At 47.6% G+C, this 14,380-nt stretch overlaps 1 protein-coding gene across 2 annotated transcripts in view; it reads left to right on the top strand.

Annotated features, from left to right (window-relative positions):
• Positions 1-9,929, top strand: part of B4GALT3 (beta-1,4-galactosyltransferase 3) — a 568,837-nt gene extending 558,908 nt beyond the window's left edge. For both annotated transcript variants that reach the window (XM_069604654.1, XM_069604658.1), the window contains one exon: positions 8,601-9,929. In XM_069604654.1, coding sequence (XP_069460755.1) covers positions 8,601-9,387 — 787 coding nt within the window. In that variant the 3' untranslated portion in view covers positions 9,388-9,929. The remainder of the gene's footprint in view (positions 1-8,600) is intronic.
• Positions 9,930-14,380: the final 4,451 nt, after the last annotated feature.

Raw genomic sequence — 14,380 nt, 5'->3', positions numbered from 1 at the left:
GTCACTCTATTCCAGTCATCATCACCACCAGTATTTAAATCCTTTATAGAGGGTGTCAAACAATTACACCCACCAGTGTCTTAGCACCCTCCAGGGTGGGGATCTAAACACATTTCTTTCATGGGGCCACCATTTGAACCCATGCACATAACTTCACTTAAAGAATTAATGCACCGGGTGGCCTTCCTCATTGCTATTACATCTATAAGCAGGAAAAGTGAGATGCCCCATCGGTTTCAGAATCATTTGTCACTATACATAAAAATAAAGTGGTGTTAAGAACACACCCAAGGTTCCATGTTAACCAGTCAATTGAATTCCCAACTTCACATGTGAGAAAACACAATCCGAGGACATCGACGTGTGAAGGATCATGGGTACACCTAGAGAAGGGTTAGTGTTACAGGTATGCCCCTGTCGACACCAATTTTTTGAATTTGAAAATACGATATGGAACAAGGTTACTTACCTGTGGAGTCACATGCTCATGAATATTCCCTGTTGTCAGGCTGGGAATCCTTGGTAAAAGAAAAAAACTGTTTCACTTTCACTTACAAACTATATTTCTCCTTAATCGCTGTCCTCTGGGTCATACTGCTCCCATCCAATGACAGTCCTCTCCCTAAGCCCCTCATCTGGCAGCCATCTTCAGGTTTGGTAAGCACGTAAAGTGGCAGTATGACCAGAAGAGCCACAGAGGGGACGTCTGGAGGCTTCGCATGTGAATCCATGCCAGACCAATGCTGGAACAATAGTTACAGGTAAGTAACGTGTTCCTTCTCCAGCATGGGGTCTGGCATGGATTCACATGCTCATGAATAACGAATAGATAGTACTACAACATTACACAACCAGTGGAGGTGGCAAGGCCTAACGGAAGCAATTAACTCTTATCTCTGGAACACTCACCTTAAGCGAACAGCTTGTGTGGCACTGCTTGGCCGACTGGACTCCTCCCTGGAATCCCTGTTGATGCAGTAGCACTTTGTGAAGGTGTACGTGGACCTCCTCGTAGCAGCCCTGCAGATGTCCAGCAGGGGCACACCATACAGGAACGCCGTTGTCGCAGCGGTCACTCTGGTGGAGTGGGCGCTCAGACGACCGTGCAGCGGTCGGTTTGCCAACCGATGAGAATGCATGATGCAGCCAGAGAGCCACCTTGAGATGAAAGCCTTGGACAAGGCCTTCCCATGGTACATAGGACCAAAGTTCACGAACAGTTGTGAAGTCTTCCGAAAACACTTTGTGCGTGTCACAGAGAACTATGTGGGACGAGCAACATCCAGCGAGTGCAAGGCCCTTTCAGCTGGTGACAAAGGTTTCGGGGAAAAAACAGGTAACGCCAAAGGCTCGTTGAGGTGGAATTCCGACGGAACACTCTATTTGTGGAAAGTCACGTATGGTTCTTTCAGGATAGGTCCTGGACCTCCCCCACCCTCCTGGCAGAGGTGATGGCCACAAGGAAAGCCATTTTCCATGAGAGGAACCTGAGTGGCCTGATGTATAGGCTCAAAGGGGGCCCCCCATGAGCCTCATCACAACCACGTTGAGTTTCCATGCTGGGGCAGGAGCCTTTACCAGCAGGAAACATCGGAGAAATCCTTTGAGGAACTCCTTGAAGAGTCAGTAAGACCACTGTGAAGATCTTCCTGGAGACCTGGTGTAGCGGGAGATGGCCACCAGATGCACCTTGATTGAAGTGTGCCAGGCCGGCCTTGGCCAAGGAGAGCAAGTATTGCAGAATTTGCGGCCCGTGACCCTCAGTGGGGTAAACATCTACAACCAGCACCACGTAGCGAAACATTTCCACTTGTGACCATAGCACTTCAAAGTCGACGATGATCTAGCCTTGGCGAGGACCTCTCTGCAGTCCGCAGGCAACTCGTATCCACAAAACTCTAGGGCTGCAGGGGTCCAGCCCTCAGGTTCATTGATCCTGGGTCGTGATGCAGGATTGTGCCCCCCCTCCTCTCTGGTGAGAAGATCCAGAACTACTGGCAGCGCTATCAGGGGAAACGCTGATAGACTGAGAAGGTCCGAATACCAAATCTGCCTCGGCTACGCCGGGGCGATGAGTATCATCTTGCACGGACACCGTCTGTGTGTTGATTACTCGTAGCAGGAGAGGGAATGGAGGGAACGCGCACAGGAACAGTCCTTCCCATGGAAAGGAGAACGCGTCCCCCCAAGCTTCTCGACTGGTGGAACCTGCTATCAAACCTCTTGCACTTGGAGTTCATCACCGTCACAAACGGATCTATCTGTGGCCTGCCCCACTCGGCGAACAGGCTGTCCACCTGACGAAGCTCCCACTCGTGGCAGGAGTGCAGTTCCCTGCGGAGGTAGTCTGCAATGGTGTTCTTCACTCCCACCAGGTGCAACATCCCCTGTCTCATGGCCCATCGCCACAAGTGCTGCGCCTCCTTGGAAAGCGCCGGGGAATCAAGTGCCCCCTTGCTTCCTGATGTAAAACATAGTGGTGGTGTTGTCCATGAAGATCCTTTCCACCTTGCGTTTCAGGGACGGAAGGTACGACTTGAGGGGCCAGAACACTGCCCGTAGCCCCAGGATGTTGATATGAAGACCCTTCTCCTCTGGAAACCACAGGCCTCTGGTGTGCAGACGTCCGGTGTGCTCTCCCCGTCCCTCTAGGGAGGCGTCCTTGGTGACTGTCTCCTGGTAAGCCGGGTTCTGGAATCCCGTGCTTCGGGCGATGTTGGAGCGAATCCCGGAACTCGTCGTTGAGCGAAATCTTGTCTGTTAAGCTTCCGCACACCTGTATCCAGCGGGCATCCAGGAATTCCTGGAGGGGCCGCACCTGCAACCTGCAGAGCCGGACGAGGTAGATGCAGGATAACATCATGCCCAGCAACGACTTGATGGCTCGCACCTAGGCCGTTCTTGTCGACTACAGCTGCTGCACCATCCCCAGAATGGCTGCGATCCTATACTCTGAGGGAGACTCTTGGCTTGACAGCGGATTGAGCCTGGCGCCCAGGAACAGTGCATTATGCGATGGCATTAAGCAGTACTTTGGATAGTTGATGGATAATACCAGATTCCTTCGTAGCCGGACGATCGTCTGCGTGTGTCCCTGGGCCAGCTCTCGCAAGCGGGCGTGAATCGGCCAGTTGTCCATATATGGGTACACGTGTATGCCCTTTAGGCGTAGATGGGCCGCCACTGGTGCCAGGCATTTCGTGAACACTCTGGGGCCGACTTCAAGCCGAAAGGAAGGGCCTTGAACTGGCACTGCTGTCCCTGCATTATGAAGCGTAGACACTTTTTGTTTCCTGTGAATGGGGGCATGGACGTAGGTGTCCTCCAGGTCCAGCAATGTCGAAGTCTCCTTTTTCAGTTGGCTGAGCACGTGTTGCAACGTGGCCATCCTGAATTTTTGGGACTTGAGGTATCTGTTCAGACGTCGTAGGTCTTTCTTCTAACCAAAGAGTATCTGGAATAGACTACGGAGCCTTGGAGTTGCTGGGGAACTTGCTCCATCGCCCCTTTTCACAGCTTGGCCCATACCTCTTCCAACGGCTGAGGGATGTGCTGCTCCTGACGGGCCACCAGAGGGATCCACTGACACCTGTGCTGAAACTCCAGGGTATGTCCTTGGGCGAGAGCGTCCAGCACCCATCTGTCAGTGGTGATCTTTCTCCACTTGCTGACTAACTTCATCAGCCGGCCTCCCACTGGGATGCACGGTTGGGGCCCGACATCCTGTTTGATTCAGGCTGGCTTTGGCAACGGCGTCCTGCCCTGCGGGCGACGGCAACGCTGTCCTCCATTACCGAAGGCCTGGGAAGGGCCTCTGTAGGCTTTCTGAGCCGTCCTTCTGGAAGGCTGACGGTATGATGAGGAGAAACCTTTGGAAGACCTACTCAACTTTCCTCTGGAGGAGCAAAAAGAAGAGCGGTGCTGCTGGGGGTGCCCAGGGAACCGGCAGTCTCCGTATTCACCTTGATGGCCTGTAGGGACTAGTCAACGACCTTCCCAAAAAGGTTATTTCCATCGAAGGGCATGTCAAGCACCTTCGCTTGGTCCTCCTGGTGGAGATTCATGGCCTTCATCCAGCCTTGGCAACAAAGGCAGACATTGTTGCCCATCTGCCCGAACCCCGTGCAGACGACATCCAATGCCACTGTGATGGCATGATCAGACGCTACCTCCCACTCCTGGAAGAGAGATTTCCGTTTATACAGCAGGTGAACCCAAGATTTGTTTTCAACGAGGGGTTTGTGTTGCAAAAGGGTTAATATAACTGTAGGCAAACAAAAGGGAAGACAAACTTCCTCCTGCTTCTGCAGTGCGTGCATATCAGAAATCCACTAAGGATCTCTGGGAACCAATTCAAAACCACATCAAAACCACATCTTGAGGTACCAGGTGTGTATGCTTTTCTTTCTCACAAAACCTTAGGATCTGCATTTTGTAAAGAAGAGCGAAACATAGGAGCCTACAGGTTACATAGTTTGTTCACCTGTCTAGATCTGGTTCCTATTCAACAAAAGGTAAAAAAGGACTCCTTCTTTGAGGCACCATTTGACATAAAAAAGACAAAGTACACATTTGGCTTTTCAATTATGCGTATATACGTACAGTTTGTAAAGCAAATGTATCACAACATGGGTAAGGGTAAAGTGCAAATTGAGAAACGCATTTAATTTCCGTCTGTCACTCTAAGTTCTGACTATTTTCCAAAATGAGTGTTTTTTAGGTTTTTTCTTAACCTCTCTCCTCTAGGCAATACTAGTGAGCAGTGGATGAAGCTGCTAAATGATCATGTCTACGCGGTACGTTTCGGCCCCTGTGGCATTAAGATAGACTGCATCCATCCGCGGTCTTCTTTAGTTGTGCCGGGCTTTCATCAGGACGGCGGTGGGGAGGGGGAGTCAATTATTCTGCAGGGCTTCCGTAGTCTTTAGCCCATGTGATACTTCTCAGCTATCTATGATTAAAAAGAACGTATTTAGAACTACGCCTAAGGTTCTGTGTTTTTTTTTTTACAGCATGCTCCTTCAAGTGAGGCATATCTGACATGGGTTTCAACGTGCACAACCTCACTCACCGTTCAAGGTGAGCGATGCAGGGACAGAGGGTCAGTCACTATGTTGATTGCAGTTGACTGTAATGGCCTGTGTGATACAACAAACGCAGGACATGTGTTTAGCCTCACATGTGCTAAAGAAATTAATCAGTTAAAGATACATTGGTTTCATTCACAGTTTATACAAATTCAAAAGTTTCTCTTTCAAAGGCTAAGGTGTTTGATAATTGCTGTGGAGCGGGCTGGTGTGGATAAACAGCCAGAAAAAGATTTTCGCGAGACTCCTCACTTGCACGGGCTCCTTATCCAACCTGTAGCGAGACCAGGATGGGTGGTGTCTGTTAGAACCACGCGAGTCAATCAACTACAACTACAATCAACATAGTGACTGACCCTCTGTCCCTGCATCGCTCACCTTGAACGGTGAGTGAGGTTGTGCACGTTGAAACCCATGTCAGATATGCCTCACTTGAAGGAGCATGTTGTAAAAAACCACAGAACTTTAGGCGTAGTTCTAAATAAGTTCTTTTTAATCATAGATAGCTGAGAAGTATCACATGGGCTAAAGACTACAGAAGCCCTGCAGATCATCGGAGAGGAACTCCAAATTGGGACCCAGCTTGTACCACAGCTACCTGTTGCACCTGGCTAGGATCACCAGTGCATTGGCCGCCTTGATGGTGGACGCTGTGGTGCAAATCACCTTCCTTCCCATGGCGTCCATCTTCTTCCCCTAGCTGTCCCGAGGGACCGAAGACGATGAGGATGGGTTAGCCGACCATTTCCTTGTGGCCGTCGATACCACTGAATCTGGCGATGGTTGCGACCTCAAGCACTTGGGTGTGTATTCTGGCACCCGGTATTTCTTCTCCAGCCTATCCCATTTGGCTGGAGCCTTGCAAGGGTTCTTCTTGAGGGCCAGGCTCTCCTCCCACACATCGTCAAGAAGGGGCACTGCCATGATTGTCTTCCTCTTGCCCTTGCGCCTCTTGTGCAAGAAACCTTCCTTCCTGGTTTCTTCAGGCACAAGCTGGAATAACTCAGAGGCTCTGGCGATCATGGAATGGAACAACCCCACCTAGTCTGATGGAGACGCCTTAAGTGGCACATCCGAATGTGGAGACTCGCCGTCCGCTGTGACGATATCTTCGCAGTGGTCATATCCGTCCCCGTGCCTGGGTCCGCTGGGGGACAGGAGGCCCGATGCGGAGGCTGAAATGGGGGCATTGGATGACACTTCCTCTTCTTCACTGGCGGCTGATCGGGGGCCTGGTGGACTGTTGGAACAAGGCCCGGTGGCATCCTCTTCTGGATCTCAGAAACCAAGGTGTGAAGATTCGACAGAATGTCCAGAGATGCATCCCTTGGCTGGATTGGAAAACACTAGGCCCATGCCGTCGTTGTCGCCCTCCTCTTCCATGTTCTTGTGGACAGTGTGTATTAACTCCAGGCCTGGGAGGGCTTTTTCGGGGCCTAATCCCTCCCACCCCCTCCCCACCCTCACGCTCCACCCTTGTTCCCCCCTCAGTGGCTGGAACCGTGGCCTGAGCCGGTTTTCTCTTTTCCGGCATACCAGCAGACTTTGCCAAAGTCAACTGCAGCTGTTTCACGCCTCAGGGGCAGGGATACCTTCTGTGCTGTGGGGGCTACCTTCACAGGGTCAGCCCCCTTACCTGTCATGAGAGCAGCCGTCACCAACTCGATCGTCGACAAAGTGTTATCCTGTGCCGATTGGACTTCTTGGGTAGTTCGGCCTTGTTCTCTTCCGTTCCCGGCTTCTCCCGCAGTTTAGCCGGGTTGGATGATTTCTGTTTCGAGGAGGAGCTCGATTGCTGGCTGGCAATAGAGGCGGAGGGTGATGTTGATTGCGCCCTGTCCACCTTGGGACCCGTTTCCGCGGTGAACTCTGTTGACTCAAACTTGTGGTACTTGGCCTTGTCTTGGGCCTCCATGGATGAGGCACCCTCAAAGGACTTAGAAGATCGCTCCTCAGACCGGCCGGTCCTGGGTGAGGCATGACCCTGCTCGGATCACGGGGCAGAGGCCTTGGTGTTCAGCTATGCCGCCAGTCTACTGTGCCTATCCCTCATCTTCTTGGAGAACCCAAAACCTATCTTGCACTTCACTTACTTGTGGTTCGGATGCAGACAGTAGAGGCATTACAGGTGCTTGTCTTCAACAAACACATTCCGTAGCCTGCACTTGGTGCAGGGCTTGTAGAGGGACCTTCCCTCCTTCTCCTCCGTCACGGTCAGAGGGTGCAAAGTAGCCCCAACGGCCTTCTGGAATCTTCGACGATCTTTGCCCTTGAGTGGTGCTGAAATTCACCGACAACGGATTCCTGCTGTCGGCAGCTGGAGAAGAGAGCACACAGGCTCTTTTGAAACAAAAAAGACCCTTTTTCCGTCAAACATGAAGAAACGTAGAAGTAGCTCGCAGAGCAAACGCAAGGACTCCCAACAATGAAGCGTGCAGTAAAAATCTGAATATGGCTGCCAGTTTAGGGGCTTAGGGAGAGGACTGTCATTGGATGGGGGTAGTATGACCCAGAGAACAGTGATTGGTTTAAAGGAGAAATACAGTGTGAAAGTCAAACTGTTGTTTCTTTTACTGAGGATTCCCAGCACAACAACGGGGAACATTCACGAGCATGTGAATCCATGCTGGAGAAGTAATACTCTCACTAGATTGCGGCATATGCAAAGCATGTGATTCCAAGCAGGTACAAGCTACAGAAAGATAATTGCTGGTACAAAATATTTGTCTTACAAAACAGCCACTAGGACACCATCGGGTTACACACACAATCTTTCAACGGGTTAATAATTATAATACACTACAGTGCTTGTTTTACTCAATCAGCAAGTGGCCCATAAGTACATCCAGAGCTCAGCCTAGCCATGGAATCAAACTGCACCTCATTGATCTGGCTCACTAAGGACAAAACATGTCTGGGATTGCTGCAAGAGGCACACTATCATCCCACCCCACCCCTGTTTCGCTGCTGGACACTTTATTGCAGAAGATGTGGGGCATGTAGGGGAACAGGAGGTGTAAAACAAAGGTTACCAGGCTGGACCGTGAGGAGGTAAGTGGCCTTTTGAACAGGGTTAAGGGATTTGGCCCCTTAGAGGGGCCAAGGTAAAAAGCGTTGAAACCTCCTGTGCAGAGAAAAGGGGTAGATCCGAAGGGAAACTACCTTGCAGGTAGGGGTGGGCTGCTATCGTTGGAGTTACAGAATGGGAGGGAGCATTTGCATCGGATATGGACAATATTCACCGAGAAGCCTCACCATGTAGGTTATAGGCGTGCACAGGCCAGTGTAAACTCTAACCCCCTTAGGATGCCCTACAAGATAAGGGTTGAAGGGATCATGCATGAAGTTTATTCAAATGTTGCTATTCCTGCTTTCTGAGGAATAAAGACTTTCTCCAACAAATATAATTCTGGCATCATGAAGAGCCCTGGAATTCTGTAAAACAATTGTTTTTTTTGTTTTTACATCTGATGCAAAACACTTGATAATGTTGCTTTTGTTCTTTTGCCTTAGGTTCGACCTGCTGATCAGAACACAGCGTATGTGGACCCAGGATGGGATGAACTCCCTTTCTTATACATTGATTTCCAAGACTCTTCACCCACTCTTTACCAACATTACTGCAGACATTGGATATAACCCGAGGACCAGGAACAGCAAGGGGACCCAGCCAGTTATCCCAGCAGTATCCAAGCCGGCTCCTGAGGCAAATAGTGCAACAGCACAGGAGTCTACGGTTGTTAAGCATGCTGGGAATGAGAACAGCCAAGGAGAAAAAGCATCACTGTCTTTCAATGTTGAACACAAAACTGACCCCAAAGAGGAAGGGTCACCCATTAACAATAGTGGTAAGCCCGGTGGTGAATCTGTGGTCACTAGAGCTTGGAGTTCTGGAAATCCCTTAAAAGAGAGAGGACCAGAGGAACCCATGAAAAGCATACCGAAAGAGCGAGCCGCAGGAGTACGGCACAGCCTAACACAGAATCCACCAGGAATAGTTAATGAAAGCAAAGTAGTAGGTGATGTTGGGCAGAATTATAATTTGCATGGTATTTCAGCCCCCGTTCGCTTACAACGTTCCGTGGACTTAAAGCAACCCGGAGCCAGACTCCGAACGAGAAGGAGAATCATAGGAGACAAAAAACGGAGACAAATGTCAGTTAATGGTGGCCGCAGTGGCAAACGTCATTCCAAGTCTGACGTGGGCCATCTTGCAGGAATTAACAAGAATAATGTTGCGGGCACTGGCATCTCCAAACCACTCTCAGATAAAGGAGATCTTATTTCTTCCAAAAAATAATTGAACTTAAAAAATGTAAAAGTAATTTATGGCAAGAGATAACCCGACTCTGATAAGAGAAGATGGATAAAGAGATTTTGATAGTAAGTGAACTCTCAAGGTAGATGATGTGGCCAACTTGAAGAGCAACTGAAACAAAATAAGTAAAGGCCCAGGTGGCGCTTCGGAAGACCAGATTGTGAAACTCTTGAGTTGGATATGATGTTTTCCTTGAAAAGTGATTAGGAGAAGTTGGCAGGGATACACTGGATTGATAACAGAAGACCCGTTTATGCTGCTCAGTGTCTCATGTATTGCTTTGATATTGGGAACACTTGTTATGCGGGTTGCTTGGGCATTGCATCCCAAAACTATTCACTGACTTGAGTGTGAAGATGAGGAACTCATGATTTTCTCCTTGAAGATCTTGAAAGATGGGTTCTGCAGATCAACCAAAAAGAGGGCAGATGCTGCCTGCTGCAGATTATCACCTTCTTCATGAAATGATCTGTACCACAGACAAAGTATATGAATATACAAATATAAATATTTATTTAAACAGGTATATGTGGTATATCTTTTTTAGCAGAGAATGAACTTCCCCTTGTGGACTGTCTCCTATCTGTTGGAAATGAAGATACTACCCAAATGTACAAGGAACTGCTTGACAAACAAGCGTGTGCAACTGGTACCCATTCCACATATTTGTCGACTTTAATTCTTGAACTTCAACTTTATCAGAGTGGCAAAGTTTGAAAGAACTTCTGGGCTTTTGGCATGGATTTTGAAGCAGCTACTCCTTGTTATGAGCAAACAGTGAAATTATCTTTTGAGCAGCAAGTTCTACATAAGATAGGCCATACGCCTCATTTCTTGTATGCACTCACTGCTCCCTGTCCTCTTAAGAACCCTCATGAATTCATTATTGTTCCTTTAAAACTCCTGGTTCTTTTAATTTGCTACCTCATATGTCTGTCTATGTTTCCCTGTACCTTTTGGTGTGATCCAAATCAGGCAAATATTGACTCTCAACCAACAGCTCAACCTTTAGAAGGGGAAACTGAATAGGGTCTCAGATTGCAAAGTTGATTGATTGGGGTGAATGACATAACAAGCTGGAATATTCTATCCAAAGAGTTGGCAGGCGACATCTTGGGAAATCTGATAAGTAATTGAAGGTTATTTGTTTTTCACTATGGAGTCGTGAAATGCTGTCGCTGGCATGATTTTCTACCCCTTCACTGAACCCATCTCGCACAACAGAAAGCTTCTCGCCACATTCCAGGAAACTTAAATAAAAAGGAATGTCCAAGCGCTACCTGCAGAGTTGCCGCAGTCCAGTCAGGAATGCTGGTTTTCTTTTTCAGTGCAATCCTACACATCTTCAGGGGGTGGCCTGTGTTTTTGTTTAGGCAAAGGCTGGAGCAAAGATTATACAGTAGTGAGGAACCCCATCTATATGACCAGCTCAACATGACACTGTAACTGCTGAGGAATGTCTTTCAAAATTAGAAAGTTGAAAAGTATGACAGTCACTTGATAGTTGGTATCAAATATGAATTGCAATGCAGCGGGTAGAAAATGTTTAAGCTTCAAAAAGAATCTATAAATTGAAAACTTTCACCAGTGCTAGCACTCATAATCAAGATTGTCCCATCAAAAGCCTATTGTACATGGCAGGGATTGTTTGGACTGTCGAAGCCCAGCATTCAGTTGTGCTTCCGTTCAATAACATTTCTCCAAACAGTTTGTAAGATGTATTAACTGGGCAGATTAAAAAGAAAATCGACTATTTCTTTTGTTCAAGGATCATTGGGCGATCACGTTCAAATCAGGAAACATTTAGATAGGAAATCTGTGCTTATTTGGTATCCTGAGGTCCAGACGTTGACCCTTCTGTGCCATTCGGGCACCACTTCTGGAATCGTGCTACCGTACCATCTCTTGCGTTGCCTCCCCTAGATGGAATCTGAAGAAGAGTGAATCTTTCAACCATTCTTGTGGGACAGTGATCTCATAACGCTTTTTGTTTCAGACAGAATTTGCTTGTTCTGAAACCTTTCCAAATTCCAGAGTCAAAACGTGCTTTATTGCATGTTTTCCTTTAGAGATAAAACCTATAACGTCATAGTCTGCTGTGGAACAGCTCCAGTGGTACTATAAGAACTTTAAACACTATAGGTCTATAGGATCGCTAGCAGAGGGGTGCCATTTTGACCGTGCCCTACAAATATCAAATCTTGCACCATTGTAATTTAGAAGGGGTGCTGAAATAACACTACTCCAGGAGCAGCAGAAATCCTTTCATTGGCCGGGCCTTTGAGGTTGAAGAAATGAAATGGCTGTTCATCCCATCATATTCACAATGTTTTTAAGGGTGCTCTTTTTGCAGTTGTTTTTAGAAGATATCGGACTTTGATTTGCAGTTCAACGGCATCCTTGACTACTTAGTCTCTTAAAGTTCAGCTAACCTATTGATTGTGTAAGACTTGATTAAATAATCTATTTGAGGTGTAAAAAATATGTATTTATATTTGAGTACCGGATTATCTATTTTTTTAATGTAAAGTATCATATTGCAAAGGAACACTTTAGGTTGGAGGTTGAGTGCAGACCTGTCATTGTGCTTCTGCATACTTTACTGGATCCACTGCAATGCTTCTGTTTTTAATCTTACTCTGTTTTTGAAGCAATCTTTTTAGCTCGTTACCAGAATACGAATTATTAGTATATGATAATACAGATCCTCCTTTTCAGGGTACTCCAAAAGACGCAGCAATTGGATGTCACAAATACACATGAAGCAGGAAAATTAGGACAGGTCCAAATCACTAATATAGCAAAACACAAGAGGTGATGGCTGGAAGGTTTAGAGTTAATCTTAACCTCTGGTATTGCTGTGGGCACCCCTCCAGACCATCGTTCTCCGCCTGCCAAGCCATTACAGAAAGGTGAAAGACCATATGCAAATCTGGCTTGGACCCACCCTCCAAAGGAGCAGTGAAGCCCTGTACTACTAGGTCATATCTCTTCTGCACGAGACCACAAGCATCACCAGACATGTTTTGGACTCATCCGGCGTCATCAGAGAATATTAGATTGGGTCTTTAGGCCAAGCAGGCACGGGACCCACTTCTGGACATACCTGTCCCACTTGGAGTGGCTATAGCAAAACAAGAGGCGATGGCTGGAAGGTTTAGCATAAACCTCTGGCATAGCTCTGGGCACCCCTCCAGACCATCGTTCTTCGCCTGCCAAGCCATTTCAGAAACAGGGAAAGACCATATGAGGCCGAAACATGTTTGTGGATACTTTTTGGGACTCTCCCGCGTCCCCTCTTGATCGACATGCCATGTGTGACATTAACCGCCTTAGTTTGCCCAAGCCTCCTTGAACTTGTAGAAAGGCATCTAAGCTCTATTCACTTTCTTTGTGGGGAAATAACTTTTTTTCTTACAGATCCAAGCTTTCTGCCCAATAAAGATTCTGGGTTTCATATTAATTGCTCCGATCCTCTTCTAGTTTTCTGTCCTCTTTGGTCGCTCCTTTAGGACCAACTTTACATATCCGTAATGATAAAAACACTCTTTTCTCCAGTACGTTCACAGGACCAGAGGCACCTTTTTTTTTGGTGAAAGGTTCTGAAACGAAAATTGATTTTGTTTTAAAGAAGGTATTTACATCTGGAAAACTGTTGTAAGAAAATCTATTAGCAAAACGTCAATCGTCCTCTCCCAGTTTGACACGTGTTCACTTAAAATAGGCAAGCCTGCCCCGGATGCACTCCAGCAACATTGCTATGTTATGTTCTGCAACTTTGTGACTTGCAAAGGTGATGTTTTCTGACTTAATCAGTTGTTCTGCTGCAGATCTACCTCCTGCAAAACCTTGTGGTCTGCCCTTTGAAATGAAGTGGCATTCTAGGCTACCTCTTCTCCAAGAGAAAGCCAAAGTGCCGCCGGCTGGGAAAGACATGTGGCATTTACAAATCTTATAATGTCAGAGTGCTCGAATATTGTCTACGCCCAACTCAGTCCAAACGCTGGAACATCCAAATAGTTTTTTCTAAACCTCTTCATTAGTGGATGAAATGTACCCAAAAAGTAGTGGAGCTCTGACCCCAGCGTTGGACAGACTAGGGGGCAGCATGGTGCAAAGCATGCCAATAGGCTGTGGTCGTGGGAGGGGGAAACAACCCAAATGAATGGAACAGGGAAAAGAAGGGGGGGCCCCCCCCATGTATTGGTTTTTATTTGTTTCGCTCTTTCGGCCAGTCATTGGTATATTGCTTTTGTAAAATCAATCACCTCTACTCGCTGATCTGAGCTCTGCTGGAATCATGAACATCTAACTAAACAGATGCTGCTTCGACAGGGAGCTAATGCTAGAAACCCCTACCCTGATGTATTCCAAAGTCTGGGTCCCAAAACGGAATGTTTTTCTCATCTCTGTTGGTCAGACGGAGTCCTAGGACTGAATAGCCTGCAACCCTCTATAGAGCAAAAGTCCCCATCCCGGGATATGCCGCGGGATGCTAGCGTTGGGTAGGCAGGAGAAGCCCCAGGAATGCACGTAAAGACGATGCCGAGACTTCTAAGCTGAACTCTCCAATCGTCTGGAATCCACAGCAGGTTCCTGGGAGCAGCTTGGATAGGACCAATGTTTCTATGTGCACAAAGCAGTCGGGTTTCAGCAACCTGGAGTCTGCTAATCCGTGTCATTGACGTACCTCCCTGCAGTGCATATCAATAGTCCAAGCAGATAGTCACTGACGCTTCTACCACAACCGTGCACTGGCCCATTGGCATAAAGGAACTCATTCCAAGTAGCCACCTTACATTAAAATAACATTGCTTGTGGATGTTCAGCATCAACTGGTATGCCCAAGCATTTAACCATCTGACCATGTTTCCAAAAATCAAAGGGCTGTGGGGTGTGGGGAGAAAAACCTTTGTGTTCGCAGGATGTCCTCCGTCTCCCCCCTGGCTGGCCAAACAGATTTCAGTCTATATGC

This window comes from Ambystoma mexicanum, chromosome 1p (genome assembly GCF_040938575.1).
Source record: "Ambystoma mexicanum isolate Mex_15411 chromosome 1p, UKY_AmexF1_1, whole genome shotgun sequence".
Lineage (NCBI taxonomy): Eukaryota > Metazoa > Chordata > Amphibia > Caudata > Ambystomatidae > Ambystoma > Ambystoma mexicanum.
Note: the sequence above shows the minus strand (reverse complement) of the source record. Positions and strands in the feature narration are given on the sequence as shown.